Source organism: Adiantum capillus-veneris, chromosome 15 (genome assembly GCF_014529385.1).
Source record: "Adiantum capillus-veneris isolate H3 chromosome 15, ASM1452938v2, whole genome shotgun sequence".
Taxonomy (NCBI): Eukaryota; Viridiplantae; Streptophyta; class Polypodiopsida; order Polypodiales; family Pteridaceae; genus Adiantum; species Adiantum capillus-veneris.
In genome coordinates, this window is record NC_140945.1 from 85,070,430 (window position 1) to 85,097,569 (window position 27,140).

Here is a 27,140-nt window from a genome sequence, read left to right on the forward strand (position 1 = left end):
ATGCAAGCAGTCATTTCCAACTAAGTGTGATCCTGAAAGATTATATAAAACTCAAGGTTATTAAAGGTGGATTCAATTTCAAACCTAAAATCTGCAAAGTCAAAAGACAATGATCTCCGTGAGCAAGAATCTTGAACTATAGTCTAAAAGGGACTGCCTAACACCAGCCAACCTAATTAGGAATCATAGACAGTGGCTCCGACTTAGCTCGATAGTCCAAACACATCTCTAAAGCTAGTGTGCCAATTCCCTTAGAAAATTGGGAGAGCCTTGTGTTTAGGACATGTGCATTGTTGTTTTACACTAATAAATATACACAAACGAACATAAGATTTCAAAAGACAACTGGGTTTAGACAAGTGGAAAAGCAGTAGCACAAAAACAGCTCCACCTTTGAGTTATTTTTGCACATAGCTAAAAGAATGAGGTCTCATTCTAATGTTTATATACATGGGGTAATCAGAATTGATCTTTTCAAAAGTAAAAAGAGTCTAGTATAATAGTGACGGACAACAGCTAAGCCAAAATAATTCCAAGAAAGGATAGAATCATCACCTACATCCATTCAAACAAGACAATAGATATGATAGCCTTGAATGCAATTTACAAGTGTCAATGGACTATAAGTTGTTATTCATGTACATCTTGCAAGCTTTTTAACTTAAAAACTATTGTCCAAACATAATCATTTATTATTGTTTATGAATAGTATAAGGTGTGAGTTCTTTTTAAGTCCTTTTTAAACTTGTAATCAAGAAAGTTAATCACTCCTTTAAGATACAAGTGCACTTATATATGTTATAGATAAGGTTATTATATATCACTTTTTTTTCAAAATTAACTTTGAATAGTTATTTATACAAATAAAATTCTAATCAGAAGGCCACCACCCCATTTGATCTAAGTGCCTTATTCCCAGTTTTTGCTCGTAAAGCATTTTGTGTTCTTTATACCCATCATTTTGTGAGGTATTTTACAATTTTGCATGTATAGGTCTTTGAATGAGTCAAATGGTACAAAAAAAAAATTCTCCAAAAAAGACTATGTATAATCCATTCTAGAAATGTTAGGTTTCATGGCCGTGTGGCCGACCGCCCATCACTAACTGCCGCTAACCCTAAGTGTACAACTATACACTTGTGTGAGACACTAACACTAAGTACAATGTGTATTGTGCCTTAGTGCATAAGATAAGAGAAGAAAGAAAGGGGGCATACAGAACGTTGGCTCTCCTCCCTTCAACCTGTGTGTAGCTATGGTGGTGTGTGTGTGAGTGTGTGTGTGCGTATTCTTCTTCCATTGTGCTCTTAACTCCTCCCCATCAAGGAAGGCCATCATGGACCTGCATGGAATCGCTGGTTTGCAGGCTTGAAGGGTGCGTGCAGAGCAAGAGAGCAAAACTCGTTTCTGCTGTGTTTCGAACCAGGGCTTGTTGCATGCGCGATCTCCTTCCTTTGACTCTGCGTAGTGGCCGCCATAGCTGTTGAAGCTATTTTCCTTTTTTTTTAATGTTCCTCTCAAGTGGGCGCCCAATTGCCATTCCTAAGGCCATACAAAGGGTGCCTTCCCACCAAGACTTTTAGTTGCAAGCTTATACCAGGATGCGGTGTAGAATTCAAGCTACGAGCTTATACCATGATGCGCTGTGGCATTCAAGATGCCATGCTTATGCCATGATGCGTTGCAGAATTTGAGATGCGAGCTTATGCCATGCACCACGGAATTTTTTTTTTGTGACCTCGATAATGGGCCATGATTTGTCACACAAAGTAAGGGCGTAGTACTCCACCACGTTGCATTCGACGGCCATGAAAGCATGGCGCATCAAGGAAGGCTCTATGGTCATGTTTTTGACTTGCCCGGAGTCGATAGTGGAAGTTATATGGTCATGTTTTCGAGTTTCCCAGGAATTGATGGTGGTGAAGAAAGTGCGTGACCTCGGAGAGGCACACGAACGGATTATCAAAGGTTTGCAATTTCATGGTCTTGCAATTTTCATAGCTTTATGTATACAATTTGAATTGTAGGAATGTTCTTATGTTAACCTCGGCCATGGTGCCCTGAGCGATTACCTACGGGTCCAGTATGATCAAGGTCAACCTATTACGCCCAATTTTGGTATTCATTACCTTGATTTGGACTAAGGAGTATGGCTCTGATAAATATTACCTGTACATGGGTTTCTACAAGGCACGGTTGTCTAATAGTAGCGGTAACTCAGGCATGGCCTGTGCCTTCTAAGGCAACAATGATTGGCATGTCCGATCATTAATTCAATTCTAAGAAGCAGGCAATCTGAAATGGTGAATTTGAATCCACTAGCGGCCATGTCTATTGAACCAACCATAATTATCTGGAAAAGCATTTCTTGGTTTTCTTCTTGCTGGCAAGTCATCCTATTCTTACGACAGCAAGGTTCGTCAACAAATGTACTTAATGAGGTACATATTTGTTTACTAAGCATGTGCTTGATAACTATGGTATGCAATGGGCATCTATGATTGCTCTTGGCTATCATTCATAGACTCAAGTATGTACAAGATGCATATACATTGCACATATAATTCAGTTTTTCTAGCAGATCTACAAGTAGACAAGGTCTATTTTTTGTGAATGATCGACATTGTCGACTTTCTTTTGCTGTTGAGGGAAGCAAGGCTTCCAATCCGGCATCTTGCATTGCAATTTTCCCATCTGGCATATGCTATGAGCATAAAAATTTGGAGGAATTTGTCAGTTTGTCTACATGTTATTTCATTACATGCAAAGAGGGTGTATATGATATACGCGACAACTCTCTCTCGCGCAGTAGCTATGGCTATGAGCCATCTTCCAGTGAGTTTGTCCTTCAAAATTTCAAGACAACTTTGCATCATACAATATGTTCCAAAAGAAATGTAAAAACATGGAAAAACAACCAAAACGTAAAATTGTCTAACCTTTCATCCTACTGTAAAGCACGGATTCTAACATGTACATCGATACAGCCCATTGACTTCAAACCAAGGAAATTGGTATACACGATTGCAGAGCTAGTAAAATACGGATATCTGCTCCCATTTTCTGTGTGGCAACATCAAGTTAGGATGTCTCCCTAGCAGTATAGGCTACCGTGCAAGGAACTTTTGTTTTGGCTCTCACTTTTGCGGCCATTCCTCTCGGCAAGGGTTTACAATTCTTCATGCATGGCATGCTATCTCGGTGGATTTAATTCTACCGACTCAAAAATTACGCTTCCGCTCTCACGCTCGCAACTCTATCAAGGGAACGATAAGTGATGGATTGTTAACATGATTCTTGGTTGCTTTCAACACACAACAACACTAAAAAGAACCTAAAACTTGTTCACAGGAAAAGTGCCCTATTCAAGTAATTCTCGTACAGTCGTCACAACCCCATACAAGGTAGTGGGGTGAAGATTTGACTTGTGTTTTCTATTGCCTCTCTATATGAGAGCGTCATACAAATAGATTGTTGCATGCTTATAGTAAGTTGCAACCTAGTCATAAGATGCACACGAACACACGGATTGGGTACGCACTACAGTAGGTTAAGAAACCTTCCTCAAACCAACATGCTATTTATTTTTCTTCTTATTTATCTTGAAGAATAATTAAAACTTTCTAAGAAGCTTTTGATAGATGTTTTGCTCGTGAGTCCGCCTGAGCCAAGATGTTCTAACTCTCAGCTAGCAAGTGGACAAGATGCCATCCAAATTAGTCTTTGTCAGTTCGTCGATTGAACACTCATTGACATAAGGGCTATGAGCCACACAGGCTGGCTAACAACCATTGTCAGATATAGGGTAAGACCCAACTGTTGGCATTCCTTGGGTGATTGTTCTCCAGCTTGAACAGATCTACCTAGTGGACTCCCCATCGATATTCATGGCCAAGCAAGAGTCTTCCCATTACATATGTTTTTTGAGTATTTTGTCAGCAGTACATGTTTTGGTGCAACAATTGAGTTGAATTCTTTATGAACTTACACTCGCATAGACTCATCTATACCACGACGTATAGATGCAACAAGCATTTCCAACATCATGGCTATCCCTAAGAGCTAGGGGTTCCGCCCTGCGTGGATCTTTCGTTTTCTCTATAGCACTAGGCGTGCATATAAGAAAACAGTTTTGTGGTATGACCACGTATGTGATTCCAAAATCACACAATACATGTTGGTGGTCAGTATTGGACACCTTCACATTTTGTTTTTCAAGAAACACTGTCTGCCATGGGATAGTCAAAAAGTACTTTCCAACCTTTCACCAAGGAGGTTGGTTTTCCAAGCAATACCCAGGGGTTAGGATTGCCATGGCAACACCCAGGGTTACAATCTCTAATTTTAGTGATTAGCAGGTCAAAGAAATTTTGATATGGTATGCTTTACAGGTTGAGGGATGTACTTGAATTTTGGGTAAGTATCAGGTATTTTCTACCTCATTGTAAGGATACGGGATATGGTGACGCATGTCTTCAAGTCCATCGGCCTTAAAGAAAGTATTAGATTAAAATATTCTAAGTTACTCACACTAAAACTAAGTAGTGCAACCACTCTAGGTGTAGAAAATTAAGCTACTTTTATTCCAATTCTCTCTCTCTCTCTCTCTCTCTCTCTCTCTCTCTCTCTCTCACACACACACACACACACACACACACACACACACACACACACTCTCTCTCTCTCTCTCACACACACACACACAAAAAGAATCATCCCCGGAGTCACAACAATTGTCAATTGATTGTTGACCTTTCATATAAATCACTCTTCGAGATTTTGCTTCTAAGGTTTAAAATCCCTCACTAAATCCCAACTTCAACTCATTTTTTGAATTGGAGGGTGCTAAGCAAAGCATTGGGATTGTTAGCGTCCGTGTTGTTGATTTTAGTCTTTGTCATTAGCTGCATATGTCTGGCATAAAGCCCATTGTTTCATGCTTGAAGAAGCAGTTGTGTTGCATCAACTCATAATCAAGGGGACAGTTTTTGGCTAGTGACATCAACCTTCTGTAGGTGAGAGCATATAAGTAGGTTGCAAATTTTTGTATTGCTACAAGAGGCCTTATCTAGTAAAAATAGGGTAAAGCAATAGGAAGCATTAACATATGTATAGTTTTGGGCAGAAAGACAAATCACATAGAAAACTCATGTCATTGTTCAGGACTTAGCAAAAAACGTCTCCACCATGACATAGACTTGCTTTTGGAACGTAGACAAACCTAGGTTTAGTGGAATCCCACCTACAAATTTTTAAATTTACCTAATTATAGATTTGAAGGTGAAAATTACAAAATGTAGAGTAAAAACTTTCAAAGTATATAGTCAATTTTACCATTAAAATTTTCCATGAGTAGGTTCTCCAAGTGTTTAGAAAAGTTTTGTTAGAGTACCAATGGAAAAAAAGAGATATTGAGTTCAAGCCATTTGGAGAGCAAGCTTTTGTCTTCATAGACGGTAGACCTTGCCTTACCTTGGGATAATAGTGTATTAAGATTCTCTTTGTATGGCATTCAGTTGACATTGAACATAAAGCATGATGATCATACAAGGCTAGTACTATGTAGCAAAGGGTGCAATCTAGGATTTGGGATGATGGGATCAGCTTTAAATTGGTCTAATTAGTAGCTTGATTAGGAGATTCAATATCTTAGATATTGCAATTGATCAAATTCTTTGTTTATATTAAAATATTCTTCACTCACATTAAAACTAACTAGTGCAATCACTCCATGTGTGCAAATTGTTCACATTAACATATTATTTACTCACACTAAAACTAAGTAGTGCAATCACTCCACATGTACAAAATCAAAATAAGAATCACATGCAAAATTCATCACAATGAGAAAAGCATTAAGACTTTTAATACTGGTGAGATTTTTTACCTAGCTAGTCAAATATACATGCACTTTAAGCTAAGGGGGGGAGTAGAAGAACAGCTGAAGAAAAAGTGGAAAGTATGATGGAGTTCCAAACAAGGGTCTTACAAATTTAAATGCTTATAGGCTTGATGGTCTAATTAAGAGTTCAATTAGGAGATTCAATATCTTAGATCTTTTACAACGGATCGGATTTTTGTTCACGTGAAAAGATTCTTTACTCACACTAAAACTAAGTAGTGCAATTCACTCTAGGTGTAGAAAAGCAAAAGAAGTATGACATGCAAAATTAGTCACGGGATATGGTGACGCATGTCTTCAAGTCCATCTGCCTTAAAGAAAGTATTAGGTTAAAAGATTCTAAGTTACTCACACTAAACTAAGTAGTGCAACCACTCTAGGTGTAGAAAATTAAGGTTCCTTGTATTCCAATTCTCTCTCTCTCTCTCTCTCTCTCTCTCTCTCTCTCTCTCTTGCGCGTGCGCGCACGCACGCACACACACACACACACACACACACACAAAAGAATCATCTCCGGAGTCACAACAATCGTCAATTGATTGTTGACCTTTCATATAAATCACTCTTATGATTATTTACTCACACTAAAACTAAGTAGTGCAATCACTCCACATGTACAAAATCAAAATAAGAATCACATGCAAAATTTATCACGACGAGAAAAACATTAAGACTTTTAATACTTGTGAGATTGTTTACCTGGCTAGTCAAATATACATGCACTTTAAGCGTAAGGGGGGGAGTAGAAGAACAGCTGAAGAAAAATCTTAACAAAAATTGGAAAGTATGATGGAGTTCCAAACAATGGTCTTACAAGTTTTAAATGCTTATAGGCCCTTTGGTCTAATTTCGAGCTCAATTAGGAGATTCAATATCTTAGATCTTTTACAACTGATCGGATTCTTTGTTCATGTAAAAAGATTCTTTACTCACACTAAAACTAAGTGGTGCAATTCACTTTAGGTGTAGAAAAGCAAAAGCAGTATGACATGCAAAATTAGTCACAGGACAGTGTGAGGCATGTCTTCAAGTCCATCGATCTTAAAAAAAAGTATTAGATTAAAAGATTCTAAGTTACTCACACTAAAACTAAGTAGTCCAATCACTCTAGGTGTAGAAAATAAAGCAAAAGAAGTATCACATGCAAAATTCGTCACTAGAAAAGCATTAAGACTTTTAGGATGTGTGTGTGTGTGTGTGTGTGAGAGAGAGAGAGAGAGAGGATTCCCTCAAGAGAAGAGGTAAGCAGTGACGAGAGAGAGGAAGGAGGAGGACACCTTGCAAGAAACAAAAGAGAGTAGCTTAGCCTTTTGAGATGGAAAGTACATGATGGGTATAGAATATTAGTGCCCTTATTTTTTCTTGGCATATGCGAACCCTGGACAAGGTTTAAAAAACAAAATCTAGAAATGCAATTGGCGTGAGTGAGCAGAAGAATTCACAGGTGGGTGAAATCATGTAAAGAGGATCGACTGAAATCCAGAGCAAGATGACTAAAGCATACACACAAGCAGAAGGGTGGAGCCAGCCTTCACCTTTACTAATTATAACTAAATGTGTGTGCTGATGAACCAGTTTTCCCAAGCACCGCGTTGATCATCAGCTTGTAGCCTTGTAGTCGATAAGATCAGCAGAAAAATGGGCGCTGGCAACCTTCTGGCCTTGGTACAGTCATTCCGCATGAAGAACACGGCCCCCCTTCAACGAGCAGCAAGCGCAGGTGCAGGTGCAGAGGAAGGTGACGTGCAGCTACTCATGGACAGCTTCCATGCCGACCTGGCACAGCGGGTCGGGCAGCTGCAGCTGCAGGGAGGAAGCGCGCATCTCATTTGGCTGCTTGACGCCTGCGCCTGCACGCTCTCCACCCACTCCGCTCTTTCCTCTGCTCTCAAGAATGCGCTTGCGCCTCCACCCGCCAATCAGCGCGCCGATGAGATGCTGAGCTTGCTGGACGCTTGTACCTCTCTCAAGCAGGTGGCAGACGACGTGGACCGCCAGCTGGGCTCCCTTCAGGCAGCGCTAGTTCAGAGCGCCCGAGGAGTACAGACCTCCAGAGCAGGTCGCCTGGCAGCAGCACGGCGGCTGCGACCGTGCTTAGATGGCCTTCAATCGCTCAGCAGTGCCCAATACAGGCCCATCAAAGAGGCGCAGGCGGCCTTGCTGCTGGCGGCCAAGCGCGAGCTGCTGGCACCTGCAGCTAATTGTCGACGTGATCCCGCAGCACAGCCCCTCCATCACGCCTTGGATGGCACCTTGCTCATATCTCTGCTAGTGCTGGCCTCCGCCATCGCAACCTTCGCTCCCCCCCTCCGATCATCATCTGGCGCCATCCGCAGCGCCTGCAAGATCGTCGCCTCCAGCTGCAAGAGCGTCAGTAGCCTAGCGCCGGTAACGATGTGGGGTGGGCCCCTGTGGCAGCTGCAGTGTGACCTGAAGCAGGAGGACATGGGCGCTCTCTTTTTCGAGCTTCAAGGGCTGCACTCCGCCGCCGCCTCCATCCACGCCACCGTCTCCGGACCAGCTCATGCAGATCAGGCTACTGTTGCGGATCTGAGGCAGATAATCGACAGCGTGCACAAGCGCTCGCAAGAAGCCCGAGCGTGTGTCACCGTGCTCCGCTCGCAACTGGCCTCCCTCTTCCAGGCCCTGGTGGCGCTCCACCTCTCTCTCCTCGCCCTCCCCTGAGAGACTGGCTGGACCCACGTCCTTTTTCAAAAGGTTCCGGCCTCCGCCTGTGAATGTAAATACATTCAATTGTACAATATGGGAGAATATGACTAATGCAATCCTCAAAAGTTTTGTTCCCTGTATCGTTCCAATTTCCACTCTCTCCCTCTGTCTCTATGTGAGTAAAGCAATGCTAGAGAATTTTGGGCTTCCCTTTCGATTCCAATTCTCTCTCTCTCTCTCTCTCTCTCTCTCTCTCTCTCACACACACACACACACACACACACAATGTTTCTTTTTGAGCTCTCAAACAATGTTGCTACTTGAGTCAGGTAGAGGCAGCATGAACTTGCAATTCTAAAGCATTGACCACCTTTATCATAAGCAGCTATAAAAACGCTAGCACTAGCCGACTATAAGTAAAAATAATAAATAAAACAAGAGGAGCAATAATGCATCATTAAGCTTAGCTCCCCATTTTCATTGGATCTACTAAGTGTGTGAAACAATCCAAACGAGAAAACATAAAAAACAAACTTAATAAGTTGCAAGGATTATCGAGTATTTTTCTTGATATTTGGAATGAGTATCCTTTTTTAACAAATAACTTAATAAGGGACAATGTTGCTACTTGAGTCACGTAGAGGCAGCATGAACTTGCAATTGTAAAGCATCAAGCATAGTTATATGGCCGAGTGGATCTAATCCAACACCACAATTGTGCTCTCCTCCACACACGTGCAAGTTTTACATCACTCTTAGGATACATCACGTGCTACACCACGTCTTGTAGCATACGAATCAACTGTGTTTGTGTGACTTCATCCATATTTACTCGTATATATACTTTATATCTATACACCTTGTTGATTCACCTTCATACGAACATGCACAAAGCATTCAAAACATCCAAACATGTTTTCTTATCATGACAATTCTAGACATAAATAACCACACAGCCCAAAAATTGCAAGGAACAAAAAAACTAGCTTCCACATTGTGACCATTTTAATCTTTTTGCAGAGCATGCACTTATAGCCAGATTGGTATTGTATGCTTGGGTTTGGACCTAAGATACAAATTCCCCCCCCCCCCCCCCCTCTCTCTCTCTCTCTCTCTCTCTCTCTCACCACACACACACACACACACAATGTTTCTTTTTGAGCTCTCAAACAATGTTGCTACTTGAGTCAGGTAGAGGCAACATGAACTTGCAATTCTAAAGCATTGACCACCTTTATCATAAGCAGCCATGATAATGCTAGCACTAGCCGACTATAAGTAAAAATAATAAATAAAACAAGAGGAGCAATAATGCATCATTAAGCTTAGCTCCCCATTTTCATTGGATCTACTAAGTGTGTGAAACAATCCAAACGAGAAAACATAAAAAACCAAACTTAATAAGTTGCAAAGATTATCGAGTGTTTTTCTTGATATTTGGAACGAGTGTCCTTTTCTAACAAATAACTTAATAAGTGACAATGTTGCTACTTGAGTCAGGTAGAGGCAGCATAAACTTGCAATTGTAAAGCATCAAGCATAGTTATATGGCCGAGTGGGTCTAAACCAACACCACAATTGTGCTCTCCTCCACACACGTGCAAGTTTTCCATCACCCCCAACTCTTAGGATACATCACGTGCTACACCACTTTTTTTTTTTTGTGAGAGCTTCCTTAACCCCCAACGTGCTATGTCAAGAGGGCGCTTCGAATGCCTATCAATAAAGATGGAGCATCATTACCTCTCCATAGTCCCCAACAAAGCACTCCAGTAAAAGGAGAAACAAAGATCTTGATTTTGCCTTTCTAGTGCATGGTTAATGAATCAAGATTTACAGACCTCATTAGTTGGCCCTATCAATGAAAGCTTCAAGTTATCTAGCACAAGTCAATGATATATGTTTTATAAAGACTCTAGGTGTAAGAAGGAAATAGGACGGTTGCGATCCAAGACCCCCGGTCTTACAAGTGAGATATCCTTGTGCATCGACTCATACCATATAGCCATGTACCTTGCCTTTGTGATCATATGACAACGATTGCAGACGATGTAGAGCCCACATGTTAAAGTATGCTATGGGAGATGTAAAGTGGGAGCATGGCGTGGATAAGGAGACACATTTGATGCAGAACCCGGTTGGAATTTGGCAAGGTTGTGGCAAGCTTTCATGTGCCTTCCACCATCACATGTACCTAGTGTTTAGCAAGAAGCATCCTAAGGTTGCATTGTCTAGACTTACAAAGGTAAGAGTACAAGGGTGGAATTGTGGCAACATATGAGGTGGCATATATGGCTAAAGACCCTGTGTTGAGACTTGGGCATGCACATACAAGGATATGTTGTAATTCATTCTCACAACATGAGCTGCATATATATGTGGGAGAAAGCCCATTGTTTCATGTTTGAAGATATAGAGATTTTTTCATGCAACCAATCTAGTTTTCTCGCTAACTCCAATGTGTTTTTAATGTAAGTATAAGGTTACTATAGCGCCACATGTTTTTAATTGTGCATACAATTAAGTACAAAAAGGTTGAATTTTTTGTATTTTGCATACCTATCACCGGTGTTTGCATGACTTCATTGTTACCATATACATGTGGCAGTGATGTGTGCGAACACACTTAGGACTGTTGAGGCATTTTTTCCCTCACTAGGACTTTTTTTCTCCCGCGCATTGTATATACACCCATCATTCTAGGTCTATCTATCTTTCCATTGCACACTAAGTAATACACTCTTTGTTATGTGCCTTCATCTTCCTTCGTCTTCTCCAAGCTATGTGTGTTTTGTTGCAACCCTAATTCCAACAATTAGTATTAGAGCAGGTTGCGTCCTCCCTGTTGAGATGTAGAGAGAAAGAGAGAGAGACGAGACAAGAGACACACCATATACGCTCCCGAAGACTGATTCATATTGAAGACAAGATACAAATATATAGGTGAGACCAAGTTCAGTAGAGTGAGCCATATATAGCTCCAACACCCCCACTCAAACAAAGGTCTCTAGCTTTGGATGTAAAAACCCTTGGGGAGTTCAAGGGAAAAACCCAAGCCCCTATACAATGTGAAAATATGAACCAGCACGGTGATGATGTGAAAGTGAATTGTGCATCTATGTAAAAATATTAAAGTGACTTAGATATCACAATGTGCAAATATGGAGTGTACATAGTGCATGATACCTAAAAGATTACAATGTCATATGTACAAAGCTATTACAATAACAAAGTAGCTTTGGATGTAAAAACCCTTGGGGAGTTCAAGGGAAAAACCCAAGCCCCTATACAATGTGAAAATATGAACCAGCGCGTTGATGATGTGAAAGTGAATTGTGCATCTATGTAAAAATATTAAAGTGACTTAGATATCACAATGTGCAAATGTGGAGTGTGCATAGTGCATGATACCTAAAAGATTACAATGTCATATGTACAAAGCTATTACAATAGCAAAGAAGCTAATCTAGAAAGAGTGAGGCCGAAGCAACTCCGAGCTCCGAGCGCAAGAGGATGAAACGTGACTCATTGAGACCTTTGGTCAAAATGTCTCCAATCATCTGGTCACTTGGACAGTGTTCAACCATAATGGTTCCTTTACGTACTTCATACCTGACATAATGATAATGGACAGCAATGTGCTTTGACTTATTATGTGGAACATAGTCTTTTGCAAGACTAATAGCACTTTGGTTGTCACACCGCAAGGGTGTGCTAGAAAGAGGAGAGTGACCAATATCAACCAGCATTTGTCGAAGCCAAATCAACTCACGAGCTGCAAGTGATACCGTAACATATTCTGACTCAGTCGTAGAAACTGCAACACGACGTTGTTTCTTGCTGGTCCAAGAAACAAGACAACCATTTATAAAGAAGCAATTTCCACTAGTAGATCTCATAGATAAATGTGAGCTTGCCCAGTCTGCATCTGTGTAACCCAAAAGAGAAAGAGATTGCATAGAATCCGATGTGAGTTGTCGTCGATAGACTAAACCAAAATCTGTAGTACCTTTCAAGTATTTCAATACACGCTTTGCAGCAGACCAATGCTTAAGAGAAGGACATGCAAGATGTTGTCCAAGATAATTAGCAGCAAACAGAATATCAGGACGAGTGTTCATGCCAACAAACTGAAGACATCCAATCAAGTTAGCATAAGGTTGATTTGTGACAAGTTGACCGCCATTGTCAGAAGTGTTCTTCGTAGAGCTCACAAGACAAGGTGTGTTGGCTGAATGTGCAGATTCCATACCAAATTTTTGAATAATATCTACAATAAACTTTGACAGTCGAAGGAATAAAATACCTTTTGTACGGTTCCGTTGGATTTGAATGCCAAGACAAGAGTGAATCTCTCCAAGATCCACCATATCAAATGCAGAAGACAATAACTTTTTCACTTGCTGAAGAAATCCCAAATCATTGGAAACAAGGATCATATCATCCACATAAAGAGCAAGAATCACAAAACTGCTACCTTGGCGTTTTATGTATAAGTTGGGGTCTGACGAGCAAGAGATGAATCCTTTAGAGGTGAAAAAAAGATCAAATTTTTTATACCAGGCTCGCGAAGCTTGTTTGAGACCATATAGTGCCTTATGGAGTTGAGCAACAAGGTCTTCTTTACCTGGAATAACAAACCCTTCTGGTTGTTCCATATAAATTTCCTCTTCCAAGTCACCATTAAGAAAAGCAGTTCGCACATCCATTTGATGAGCTTCTAAATCAAATTGAACAGCAAATGCCAATAAAACTCAAACACTTGTAATGCGAACAACTGGTGAAAAAGTCTCTTGATAGTCAACACCAGCTACTTGGGAGTAACCTTTTGCAACTAAACGCGCCTTGAACTTGTCAAAAGATCCATCTGCTTTTATTTTTGTCTTATACACCCACTTACATTTAATAGTTGTACGACTAGGAGGTAATTCAAGTAGTATCCATGTACCTTTAGAGATAAGAAAATCGTACTCTGCTTCCATAGCCTCTTGCCATTGATCCTTTTGTGGTGAAGAGATAGCTTCATCATAAGTAATGGGATCTTCAGACGTAGAAAAAGCATTATCAGCAATATCATCATCATAAACATGACATGAGCCATGTTCAAAATCAATAGGCAGATCAACAAAAATATCAATATCATCATTGGCAACATTTGGAATGGATGGTTGTGAAGAGGAAAGTTGCTCTATAGGAAGAGTTTCATCTTCTGAAAGAAATGGAAAAGCCTGAAGCAATGATTTAGTATCATCAGAATCATCCATGGACCATGAACCTCCCATAAGCTGTTCGTTAAAAGTAGCATCACGATTCACAATTACTTTCTTGGAGGAAGGGTCATAGAATTTGTAGCCTTTGGAAGTGTCAGAATATCCAATAAAAATAACTTTAAGACCAGGAGCATCAAGCTTTGTTCGTGTTTCTTTGGGAACATGAATATAAGCAATACATCCAAAGGTTCGAAAATGAGATACAGAAGGAATGTCACTTGTCCATGCTGTGATGGGTATCTTACCAGAGGGTGCAATAGTAGGAAGATGATTTTGAATAAATGATGCTGTCAAAGTAGCTTCAGCCCAGAAAACACGAGATAAGCCAGAATGAATCAGCATACATCTTACAGCATTGAGAATAGTGCGATTCTTTCGTTCAACAACACCGTTCTGTTGAGGCGAATATGGAATAGTGTGTTCATGATGAATTCCACTGTCAACATAGTAACTCACAAACTCTCGAGAAACATATTCGCCTCCATTGTCACTACGAAGCTTCTTAAGGCGACGACCAGTTTGAAGTTCTGCAGCTTTGTGGAATTGTTTGAAAACAGATAAGGCTTCAGATTTTTGTCTAAGTAGAAATACATTCGTATACCTTGAGAAATCATCAATGAAAGTAATGAAGTAGCGATATTGTGATCTCGAAGAAGGTAGAGGTCTATTGCAATCTAGGATTTGGGATGATGGGATCAGCTTTAAATTGGTCTAATTAGTAGCTTGATTAGGAGATTCAATATCTTAGATATTGCAATCGATCAAATTCTTTGTTTATATTAAAATATTCTTCACTCACATTAAAACTAACTAGTGCAATCACTCCATGTGTGCAAATTGTTCACATTAATAGATTATTTACTCACACTAAAACTAAGTAGTGCAATCACTCCACATGTACAAAATCAAAATAAGAATCACATGCAAAATTCATCACGATGAGAAAAGCATTAAGACTTTTAATACTGGTGAGATTTTTTACCTGGCTAGTCAAATATACATGCACTTTAAGCTAAGGGAGGGAGTAGAAGAACAGCTGAAGAAAAAGTGGAAAGTATGATGGAGTTCCAAACAACGGTCTTACAAATTTAAATGCTTATAGGCTTGATGGTCTAATTAAGTGTTCAATTAGGAGATTCAATATCTTAGATCTTTTACAACGGATCGGATTTTTGTTCACGTAAAAAGATTCTTTACTCACACCAAAACTAAGTAGTGCAATTCACTCTAGGTGTAGAAAAGCAAAAGAAGTATGACATGCAAAATTAGTCACGGGATATGGTGACGCATGTCTTCAAGTCCATCTGCCTTAAAGAAAGTATTAGGTTAAACGATTCTAAGTTACTCACACTAAACTAAGTAGTGCAACCACTCTAGGTGTAGAAAATTAAGGTACCTTTTATTCCAATTCTCTCTCTCTCTCTCTCTCTCTCTCTTTTGCACGTGCGCGCGCGCGCACACACACACAAAAGAATCATCTCCAGAGTCACAACAATCGTCAATTGATTGTTGACCTTTCATATAAATCACTCTTATGATTATTTACTCACACTAAAACTAAGTAGTGCAATCACTCCACATGTACAAAATCAAAATAAGAATCACATGCAAAATTTATCACGACGAGAAAAACATTAAGACTTTTAATACTTGTGAGATTGTTTACCTGGCTAGTCAAATATACATGCACTTTAAGCGTAAGGGGGGGAGTAGAAGAACAACTGAAGAAAAATCTTAACAAAAATTGGCAAGTATGATGGAGTTCCAAACAGTGGTCTTACAAGTTTTAAATGCTTATAGGCCCTTTGGTTTAATTTCAAGCTCAATTAGGAGATTCAATATCTTAAATCTTTTACAACGGATCGGATTCTTTGTTCACGTAAAAAGATTCTTTACCCACACTAAAACTAAGTAGTGCAATTCACTCTAGGTGTAGAAAAGCAAAAGCAATATGACATGCAAAATTAGTCACGAGACATGGTGAGGCATGTCTTCAAGTCCATCGATCTTAAAAAAAATATTAGATTAGAAGATTGTAAGTTACTCACACTAAAACTAAGTAGTCCAATCACTCCAAGTGTAGAAAATAAAGCAAAAGAAGTATCACATGCAAAATTCGTCACTAGAAAAGCATTAAGACCTTTAGGATGTGTGTGTGTGTGAGAGAGAGAGAGAGAGAGAGAGGATTCCCTCAAGAGAAGAGGTAAGCAGTGACGAGAGAGAGAGAGGAAGGAGGAGGACACCTTGCAAGAAACAAAAGAGAGTAGCTTAGCCTATAGGATGGGACCTTGCCTTTTGAGATGGAAAGTACATGATGGGTAGAGAATATTAGTGCCCTTTATTTTTTTTTGGCATATGCGAACCCTGGACAAGGTTTAAGAAACAAAATCTAGAAATGCAATTGGCGTGAGTGAGCAGAAGAATTCGCAGGTGGGTGAAATCATGTAAAGAGGATCGACTGAAATCCAGAGCAAGATGACTAAAGCATACACACAAGCAAAAGGGTGGAGCCAGCCTTCACCTTTACTAATTATAAGGAGCTAGCACACCATTACTTAGGTATATAAATGTGTGTGCTGATGAACCAGTTTTCCCAAGCACCGCGTTGATCATCAGCTTGTAGCCTCGTAGTCGATAAGATCAGCAGAAAAATGGGCGCTGGCAACCTTCTGGCCTTGGTGGCCAGAGTACAGTCATTCCGCGTGAAGAACGCGGCCCCCCTTCAACTAGCAGCAAGCGCAGGTGCAGGTGCAGAGGAAGGTGACGTGCAGCTACTCATGGACAGCTTCCATGCCGACCTGGCACAGCGCGTCGGGCAGCTGCAGCTGCAGGGAGGAAGTGCGCATCTCAATTGGCTGCTTGACGCCTGCGCCTGCACGCTCTCCACCCACTCCGCTCTTGCCTCTGCTCTCAAGAATGCGCTTGCGCCTCCACCCGCCAATCAGCGCGCCGATGAGATGCTGAGCTTGCTGGACGCTTGCACCTCTCTCAAGCAGGTGGCAGACGACGTGGACCGCCAGCTGGGCTCCCTTCAGGCAGCGCTAGTTCAGAGCGCCCGAGGAGTACAGACCTCCAGAGCAGGTCGCCTGGCAGCAGCACGGCGGCTGCGACCGTGCTTAGATGGCCTTCAATCGCTCAGCAGTGCCCAATACAGGCCCATCAAAGAGGCGCAGGCGGCCTTGCTGCTGGCGGCCAAGCGCGAGCTGCTGGCACCTGCAGCTAATTGTCGACGTGATCCCGCAGCACAGCCCCTCCATCACGCCTTGGATGGCACCTTGCTCATATCCCTGCTAGTGCTGGCCTCCGCCATCGCAACCTTCGCTCCCCCCCTCCGATCATCATCTGGCGCCATCCGCAGCGCCTGCAAGATCGTCGCCTCCAGCTGCAAGAGCGTCAGTAGCCTAGCGACGGCAACGATGTGGGGTGGGCCCCTGTGGCAGCTACAGTGTGACCTGAAGCAGGAGGACATGGGCGCTCTCTTTTTCGAGCTTCAAGGGCTGCACTTCCTCGCCGCCTCCATCCACGCCACCGTCTCCGGATCAGCTCATGCAGATCAGGCTACTGTTGCGGATCTGAGGCAGAGAATCGACAGCGTGCACAAGCGCTCGCAAGAAGCCCGAGCGTGTGTCACCGTGCTCCGCTCGCAACTGGCCTCCCTCTTCCAGGCCCTGCTGGTGCTCCGCCTCTCTCTCCTCGCCCTCCCCTGAGAGACTGGCTGGACCCACGTCCTTTCTCAAAAGGTTCCGGCCTCCGCCTGTGAATGTAAATACATTCAATTGTACAATATGGGAGAATGTGACTAATGCAATCCTCAAAAGTTTTGTTCCCCGAATCATTCCAATTTCCACTCTCTCCCTCTGTCTCTATGTGAGTAAAGCAATCCTAGAGAAATTTGGGCTTCGCTTTCAATTCCAATTCTCTCTTTCTATCTCTCTCTCTCTCTCTCTCTCTCTCACACACACACACACACACACACACACAATGTTTCTTTTTGAGCTCTCAAACAATGTTGCTACTTGAGTCAGGTAGAGGCAACATGAACTTGCAATTCTAAAGCATTGACCACCTTTATCATAAGCAGCTATAAAAACGCTAGCACTAGCCGACTATAAGTAAAAATAATAAATAAAACAAGAGGAGCAATAATGCATCATTAAGCTTAGCTCCCCATTTTCATTGGATCTACTAAGTGTGTGAAACAATCCAAATGAGAAAACATAAAAAACAAACTTAATAAGTTGCAAAGATTATCGAGTATTTTTCTTGATATTTGGAACGAGTGTCCTTTTTTAACAAATAACTTAATAAGTGACAATGTTGCTACTTGAGTCAGGTAGAGGCAGCATGAACTTGCAATTGTAAAGCATCAAGCATAGTTATATGGCCCAGTGGGTCTAATCCAACACCACAATTGTGCTCTCCTCCACACACGTACAAGTTTTACATCACTCTTAGGATACATCACATGCTACACCACGTCTTGTAGCATACGAATCAACTGTGTTTGTGTGACTTCATCCATATTTACTCGTATATATACTTTATATCTATACACCTTGTTGATTCATTTTCATACAAACATGCACAAAGCATTAAAAACATCCAAACATGTTTTCTTATGACAATTCTAGACATAAATAACCACACAGCCCAAAAATTGCATGAACAACAAAACTAGCTTCCACATTGTGACCATTTCAATCTTTTTGCTAAGCATGCACTTATAGCCAGATTGGTAATGTATGCTTAGGTTTGGACCTAAGATACAAATCCCCCCCCCGCCCTCTCTCTCTCTCTCTCTCTCTCTCTCTCTCTCTCTCTCTATGTGACAAAAGCAATCCTCAAGAAATTTGGGCTACCCTTTATTCCAATTCTCTCTCTCTCTCTCTCTCTCTCTCTCTCTCTCTCTCTCTCACACACACACACACACACACACACACACACACACACACACACACACACACACACACAATGTTGCTACTTGAGTCAGGTAGAGGCTGCATGAACTTGCAATTCTAAAGCATCAAGCATAGTTATATGGCTGAGTGGGTCTAAACCAACACCACAACTGTACTCTCCTCCACACACGTGCAAGTTTTCCATCACACCCAACTCTTAGGATACATCACGTGCTACACCACAATTTTTTTTGTAGTGAGAGCTTCCTTAACCCCCAACATGCGATGTCATGAGGGCACTTGGAATGCCTATCAATAAAGAAGGAGCATCATTACCTCTCCATAGGCCCCAATATCCATGACAATAAGTCATCTATCACCCAACAAGCACTCCAATAAAAGGAGAAACAAAGATCTTGAGTTTGCCTTTCTAGTGCATGGTTAATGAATCAAGATTTAGAGGCCGCATTAGTTGGCCCTATCAATGAAAGCTTCAAGATATCTAGCACAAGTCAATGATATATGTTTTATAAAGACTCTAAGTGTAAGAAGGAAATAGGAAGGTTGCGATCCAAGACCCCGAGTCTTACAAGTGAGATATCCTTGTGCATCGAATCGTACCAGATAGCCATGTACCTTGCCTTTGTGATCATATGACAAAGATTGCGGACGATGTAGAGCCCACATGTTAAAGGATGCTATGGGAGATCTAAAGTGGGAGCATGGCATGGATAAGGAGATACACTTGATGCAAAACCTAGTTGGAAATTGACAAGCTTGTGGCAAGCTTTCATGTGCCTTCCACCATCACATGTGCCTAGTGTTTAGCAAGAAGCATCCTAAGGTTGCATTGTCTAGTACAAAGGTAAGAGTGCAAGGGTGGAATTGTGGCAACATATGAGGTGGAATATATGGCTAAATACCCTGTTTTGAGACTTGGCCATGCACACACAAGGATATGTTGTAATTCATTCTCACAACATGAGGTGCATATATATGTGGGAGAAAGCCAATTGTTTCATCTTTGAAGATATAAAGATTTTTTCATGCAACCAATCTAGTTTTCTCGCTAACTCAAATGCGTTTATAATGTAAGTATAAGGTTGCTATAGCCCCACATGTTTTTGATTGTGCATACAATTAAGTACAAAAACGTTGAATTTTTTGTATTTTGCATACCTATCACCGGTGTTTGCATGACTTCATTGTTACCATATACATGTGGCAGTGTTATGTGTGAACACACTTAGGACCTTCGGGGCATTGTTTCCCTCACTAGAAGGTTTTTTCTCCTGCACATTGTATATACACCCATCATTCTAGGGCTACCTATACCTATCTTTCCATTGCACACTAAGTAATACACTCTCTGTTGTGCGCCTTCAGCTTCCTTCATCTTCTCCAAGCTATGTGTGTTGTCATAAAATATAATATCTAATATCTAACCAACCCAAATGATTTTCTCATATTAAATTGATCACTTAATGTGGGAGAATAAACGGGAACAAGTGTTAAGATATAGACATGTGCTTATAGATCTATCTCAACACGGGGCCAATGGTAAAGGGGCCCAAATGAGAGATGGTCTATCAAAGAGCAAGGCTAACAAATGGAGCATAAGACCTTAGGGTTAGCTTCATTGAAGATCTCCAATAATGTGTGTAAAAGGCCTTTGACCTTAGGTAAGCTAGGGCTGAGCTTGAGGCGCGGGAACCCGACCCAGCTCGAGGTGCTTATCTTGCTTGTCATGCTTGATGACTAAGGTGCTTGAGGTTCTTGATGATTGAGATGCTTGAGATGCTTGAGGTGCTTGACATGCTTGAGATGCTAAGGTTGCACTTGAGGTGAGAACCCAGCCCAAGCTTAAAGTGCTTATGAGCCAAGCTTGTGGTGGGAACTGGGCCTATGCATGAGGGGCTTGAGGTGTCAAAAAGTCAAAGATTCAATCCCTACAAGGAGGGGGCAAGCCCTACATGAAGGGGGATGAGAGAGAACACCCACACACTCACACAAGGCATGCATGGTACAAATAAAGCAAAAGGGACACTTGTCAAGTTCCTCCTCATGTTGCCCTCATGGTGTGCCTGAAGCCTATTGGTTGGCCACCCAAGGGGTCCAATAATAATTTACAAGATTTAATTAAATGATTTATCATTTATCTAGCCCTCTCTCTCAAAGGGGAAAGGGGGACACTTGTCTCAAGGCTACCCTTGCTGCCTGTAATGCCTCCTGCTTGTGATTGGCTAGGCCTAGACGGGTCCAATGGGCTTCAAGCATGAGCTACAAGGGGGGGTCGACCCAAGCAAGGTAGGGGGTTTCTTAGGGGGTATACTCACCCACACACACTAAAAAACACTCTCATTGTGTGCTATGCAAAGTGCAAGAACTCCCTCTCCTTCTCCAAGCAGGTACAGGTTGAGAGCCTACACCAACACTCTTGGATATGGAGTGCAAATCCAACCAAGAGCCATGTTTCATTGCTTAAGCTTGCCATGTACTTCTTCTTCATTACTATGCTATTATGTATGCTAGCAACAACAGTTATGATAAGTGAGGAACTAATTCTTTCTCCTACGAAATGTTTCTCTTCCTCTTCCCTACCCTCATTCCCTGCTAGCTCTCTCCACCTATGAAGGTGTTTGAGGTCTTGGGACTGAGGCTTGGGATAGTTAAAGCTTTCTTCAAGTTTATGTTATGTTTGTGATGCATGAAGCTTTCCATCTTCATTGCATCACCTAGGTCACCTTCGAAGGTGTTTGAGGTCTTGGGATAGTTAAAGCTTTCTTCAAGTTTATGTTATAACACATATTTAGGAATTTTGGGAAAAATGCGTATTTTTGGGACAAATGTTTGTGAACCAAGTTCTTGAGTGGTGGTTGCATTGTGTTATGTTGTGGTATTGTCAAGTTCTAGAGTAGAGTTTGCATTATGCTAGGTTACATCATCATCAACCATTGGTTTCAACTTTGCTACGTTGCATCATCGTCAATTGCTGGGTGGCCAAATCTACTAACTCACAAAAGTTGCATTGTGCTAGGAATCATGAGTATATAGAGAACTTGGAGTTAATGTTTGAATGGGGATTAAAAGTATCCACAATGAAATGGAAAAGGTTTATTTTTGACTTGTAAAGTGAAGGTAGCTCTGCCTTGTTCTACAAGTAGAAGCCTAATTTGAAGAAACTTGGAGGGCCTTAGATAGTTAAGTGTGGGGGACTACCATGTTCACTTCTTTGAAATCATGGTCTAGTTCTCCTACAAAACTCAATCTTGGAATGTGTTAGTTTGTGATAGAGAAAGAATTTCTATTTTATGTCGCACAATGAAAGAATAGGGGCTTTTTCTTTATTTGTAGATCCCAGTGAATAATTATTCTACAAGAGAAAATGCTAAACCTTGATTTGTAGTCAAGGTGAAACATTGAAACTTGAGCTAGCTAGAACACTCACTACAAGAGCAACAACTTAAAACCCACAAGCAAGTTTCATTTACAAATTGGCAAGAGGTAGCAACAGACACTTGTAGGATAGAAGGTATTTTCTGTCATGTTTTGCCGTATGGTGCTCAACATTAGGAGATTCTTGAGAGAAACCGTATGCTACCTATGTGCATTGGAGGCCAAGGGGCTACTGACCCCCCATCAGCTCCAAGGTTAATTGCCCCAATAGTATCTAGTTAGGTAAGTGGTTCCTCCCTCACAAAAGCTATAGCACTTCTCTTGTACACTCTATTGGCAAGGCTCAAGCTAGAGATTGAGGCTTCAAGTGCCACCCACAATTTAAAGATTCTAGTTGGTACTCGAGTTTTAGCTAAAACATCCAAAATAGAAAACTATAAGAAAAATGAAATAAACTAAAAACAAGATGAAATTTGCGAGAGATTTTAGAGATTCTTAATGTTGCAACATTTGGAATGGATGGTTGTGAAGAGGAAAGTTGCTCTATAGGAAGATTTTCATCTTCTGAAAGAAATGGAAAAGCCTGAAGCAATGATTTAGTATCATCAGAATCATCCATGGACCATGAACCTCCCATAAGCTGTTCGTTAAAAGTAGCATCACGATTCACAATTACTTTCTTGGAGGAAGGGTCATAGAATTTGTAGCCTTTGGAAGTGTCAGAATATCCAATAAAAATAACTTTAAGACCAGGAGCATCAAGCTTTGTTCGTGTTTCTTTGGGAACATGAATATAAGCAATGCATCCAAAGGTTCGAAAATGAGATACAGAAGGAATGTCACCTGTCCATGCTGTGATGGGTATCTTACCAGAGGGTGCAGTAGTAGGAAGATGATTTTGAATAAATGATGCTGTCAAAGTAGCTTCAGCCCAGAAAACACGAGATAAGCCAGAATGAATCAGCATACATCTTACAACATTGAGAATAGTGCGATTCTTTTGTTCAACAACACCGTTCTGTTGAGGCGAATATGGAATAGTGTGTTCATGATGAATTCCACTATCAACATAGTAACTCACAAACTCTCGAGAAACATATTCGCCTCCATTGTCACTACGAAGCTTCTTAAGGCGACGACCAGTTTGAAGTTCTGCAGCCTTGTGGAATTGTTTGAAAACAGATAAGGCTTCAGATTTTTGTCTAAGTAGAAATACATTCGTATACCTTGAGAAATCATCAATGAAAGTAATGAAGTAGCGATATTGTGATCTCGAAGAAGGTAGAGGTCTATTGCAATCTAGGATTTGGGATGATGGGATCAGCTTTAAATTGGTCTAATTAGTAGCTTGATTAGGAGATTCAATATCTTAGATATTGCAATCGATCAAATTCTTTGTTTATATTAAAATATTCTTCACTCACATTAAAACTAACTAGTGCAATCACTCCATGTGTGCAAATTGTTCACATTAACAGATTATTTACTCACACTAAAACTAAGTAGTGCAATCACTCCACATGTACAAAATCAAAATAAGAATCACATGCAAAATTCATCACGATGAGAAAAGCATTAAGACTTTTAATACTGGTGAGATTTTTTACCTGGCTAGTCAAATATACATGCACTTTAAGCTAAGGGAGGGAGTAGAAGAACAGCTGAAGAAAAAGTGGAAAGTATGATGGAGTTCCAAACAATGGTCTTACAAATTTAAATGCTTATAGGCTTGATGGTCTAATTAAGAGTTCAATTAGGAGATTCAATATCTTAGATCTTTTACAACGGATCGGATTTTTGTTCACGTAAGAAGATTCTTTACTCACACCAAAACTAAGTAGTGCAATTCACTCTAGGTGTAGAAAAGCAAAAGAAGTATGACATGCAAAATTAGTCACGGGATATGGTGACGCATGTCTTCAAGTCCATCTGCCTTAAAGAAAGTATTAGGTTAAACGATTCTAAGTTACTCACACTAAACTAAGTAGTGCAACCACTCTAGGTGTAGAAAATTAAGGTACCTTTTATTCCAATTCTCTCTCTCTCTCTCTCTCTCTCTCTCTCTCTCTTTTGCACGTGCGCGCGCGTGCACACACACACAAAAGAATCATCTCCAGAGTCACAACAATCGTCAATTGATTGTTGACCTTTCATATAAATCACTCTTATGATTATTTACTCACACTAAAACTAAGTAGTGCAATCACTCCACATGTACAAAATCAAAATAAGAATCACATGCAAAATTTATCACGACGAGAAAAACATTAAGACTTTTAATACTTGTGAGATTGTTTACCTGGCTAGTCAAATATACATGCACTTTAAGCGTAAGGGGGGGAGTAGAAGAACAACTGAAGAAAAATCTTAACAAAAATTGAAAAGTATGATGGAGTTCCAAACAGTGGTCTTACAAGTTTTAAATGCTTATAGGCCCTTTGGTTTAATTTCGAGCTCAATTAGGAGATTCAATATCTTAAATCTTTTACAACGGATCGGATTCTTTGTTCACGTAAAAAGATTCTTTACCCACACTAAAACTAAGTAGTGCAATTCACTCTAGGTGTAGAAAAGCAAAAGCAGTATGACATGCAAAATTAGTCACGAGACATGGTGAGGCATGTCTTCAAGTCCATCGATCTTAAAAAAAAATATTAGATTAGAAGATTGTAAGTTACTCACACTAAAACTAAGTAGTCCAATCACTCCAAGTGTAGAAAATAAAGCAAAAGAAGTATCACATGCAAAATTCGTCACTAGAAAAGCATTAAGACCTTTAGGATGTGTGTGTGTGTGAGAGAGAGAGAGAGAGAGAGAGGATTCCCTCAAGAGAAGAGGTAAGCAGTGACGAGAGAGAGAGAGGAAGGAGGAGGACACCTTGCAAGAAACAAAAGAGAGTAGCTTAGCCTATAGGATGGGACCTTGCCTTTTGAGATGGAAAGTACATGATGGGTAGAGAATATTAGTGCCCTTTATTTTTTTTTGGCATATGCGAACCCTGGACAAGGTTTAAGAAACAAAATCTAGAAATGCAATTGGCGTGAGTGAGCAGAAGAATTCGCAGGTGGGTGAAATCATGTAAAGAGGATCGACTGAAATCCAGAGCAAGATGACTAAAGCATACACACAAGCAAAAGGGTGGAGCCAGCCTTCACCTTTACTAATTATAAGGAGCTAGCACACCATTACTTAGGTATATAAATGTGTGTGCTGATGAACCAGTTTTCCCAAGCACCGCGTTGATCATCAGCTTGTAGCCTCGTAGTCGATAAGATCAGCAGAAAAATGGGCGCTGGCAACCTTCTGGCCTTGGTGGCCAGAGTACAGTCATTCCGCGTGAAGAACGCGGCCCCCCTTCAACTAGCAGCAAGCGCAGGTGCAGGTGCAGAGGAAGGTGACGTGCAGCTACTCATGGACAGCTTCCATGCCGACCTGGCACAGCGCGTCGGGCAGCTGCAGCTGCAGGGAGGAAGTGCGCATCTCAATTGGCTGCTTGACGCCTGCGCCTGCACGCTCTCCACCCACTCCGCTCTTGCCTCTGCTCTCAAGAATGCGCTTGCGCCTCCACCCGCCAATCAGCGCGCCGATGAGATGCTGAGCTTGCTGGACGCTTGCACCTCTCTCAAGCAGGTGGCAGACGACGTGGACCGCCAGCTGGGCTCCCTTCAGGCAGCGCTAGTTCAGAGCGCCCGAGGAGTACAGACCTCCAGAGCAGGTCGCCTGGCAGCAGCACGGCGGCTGCGACCGTGCTTAGATGGCCTTCAATCGCTCAGCAGTGCCCAATACAGGCCCATCAAAGAGGCGCAGGCGGCCTTGCTGCTGGCGGCCAAGCGCGAGCTGCTGGCACCTGCAGCTAATTGTCGACGTGATCCCGCAGCACAGCCCCTCCATCACGCCTTGGATGGCACCTTGCTCATATCCCTGCTAGTGCTGGCCTCCGCCATCGCAACCTTCGCTCCCCCCCTCCGATCATCATCTGGCGCCATCCGCAGCGCCTGCAAGATCGTCGCCTCCAGCTGCAAGAGCGTCAGTAGCCTAGCGACGGCAACGATGTGGGGTGGGCCCCTGTGGCAGCTACAGTGTGACCTGAAGCAGGAGGACATGGGCGCTCTCTTTTTCGAGCTTCAAGGGCTGCACTTCCTCGCCGCCTCCATCCACGCCACCGTCTCCGGATCAGCTCATGCAGATCAGGCTACTGTTGCGGATCTGAGGCAGAGAATCGACAGCGTGCACAAGCGCTCGCAAGAAGCCCGAGCGTGTGTCACCGTGCTCCGCTCGCAACTGGCCTCCCTCTTCCAGGCCCTGCTGGTGCTCCGCCTCTCTCTCCTCGCCCTCCCCTGAGAGACTGGCTGGACCCACGTCCTTTCTCAAAAGGTTCCGGCCTCCGCCTGTGAATGTAAATACATTCAATTGTACAATATGGGAGAATGTGACTAATGCAATCCTCAAAAGTTTTGTTCCCCGTATCATTCCAATTTCCACTCTCTCCCTCTGTCTCTATGTGAGTAAAGCAATCCTAGAGAAATTTGGGCTTCGCTTTCAATTCCAATTCTCTCTTTCTATCTCTCTCTCTCTCTCTCTCTCTCACACACACACACACACACACACACACACAATGTTTCTTTTTGAGCTCTCAAACAATGTTGCTACTTGAGTCAGGTAGAGGCAACATGAACTTGCAATTCTAAAGCATTGACCACCTTTATCATAAGCAGCTATAAAAACGCTAGCACTAGCCGACTATAAGTAAAAATAATAAATAAAACAAGAGGAGCAATAATGCATCATTAAGCTTAGCTCCCCATTTTCATTGGATCTACTAAGTGTGTGAAACAATCCAAATGAGAAAACATAAAAAACAAACTTAATAAGTTGCAAAGATTATCGAGTATTTTTCTTGATATTTGGAACGAGTGTCCTTTTTTAACAAATAACTTAATAAGTGACAATGTTGCTACTTGAGTCAGGTAGAGGCAGCATGAACTTGCAATTGTAAAGCATCAA

General features: G+C 41.6%; 3 protein-coding genes across 3 annotated transcripts; all 3 read left to right on the forward strand.

Annotated features, from left to right (window-relative positions):
• Positions 1-7,232: 7,232 nt before the first annotated feature.
• Positions 7,233-8,708, forward strand: LOC147441001 (uncharacterized). The gene has a single exon (XM_086482771.1). It carries the CDS (start codon positions 7,541-7,543, stop codon positions 8,585-8,587), a length of 1,047 nt encoding a protein of 348 aa, XP_086338897.1. The 5' UTR covers positions 7,233-7,540; the 3' UTR covers positions 8,588-8,708.
• Positions 8,709-16,365: 7,657 nt separating this feature from the next.
• Positions 16,366-17,674, forward strand: LOC147441002 (uncharacterized). Its single transcript, XM_086482770.1, has one exon. It carries the CDS (start codon positions 16,494-16,496, stop codon positions 17,547-17,549), a length of 1,056 nt encoding a protein of 351 aa, XP_086338896.1. The 5' UTR covers positions 16,366-16,493; the 3' UTR covers positions 17,550-17,674.
• A 7,617-nt stretch (positions 17,675-25,291) lies between these two features.
• On the forward strand, positions 25,292-26,598 carry LOC147441003 (uncharacterized). Its single transcript, XM_086482772.1, has one exon. The coding sequence runs from the start codon at positions 25,422-25,424 to the stop codon at positions 26,475-26,477; it is 1,056 nt and encodes a 351-aa protein (XP_086338898.1). The 5' UTR covers positions 25,292-25,421; the 3' UTR covers positions 26,478-26,598.
• The last annotated feature ends 542 nt before the right edge of the window (positions 26,599-27,140 follow it).

Bases quoted from the DNA above. Each gene is read 5' to 3' on its own strand.
- LOC147441001 (XM_086482771.1), top strand. From the start codon at position 7,541: ATGGGCGCTGGCAACCTTCTGGCCTTGGTACAGTCATTCCGCATGAAG.
- LOC147441002 (XM_086482770.1), top strand. From the start codon at position 16,494: ATGGGCGCTGGCAACCTTCTGGCCTTGGTGGCCAGAGTACAGTCATTC.
- LOC147441003 (XM_086482772.1), top strand. From the start codon at position 25,422: ATGGGCGCTGGCAACCTTCTGGCCTTGGTGGCCAGAGTACAGTCATTC.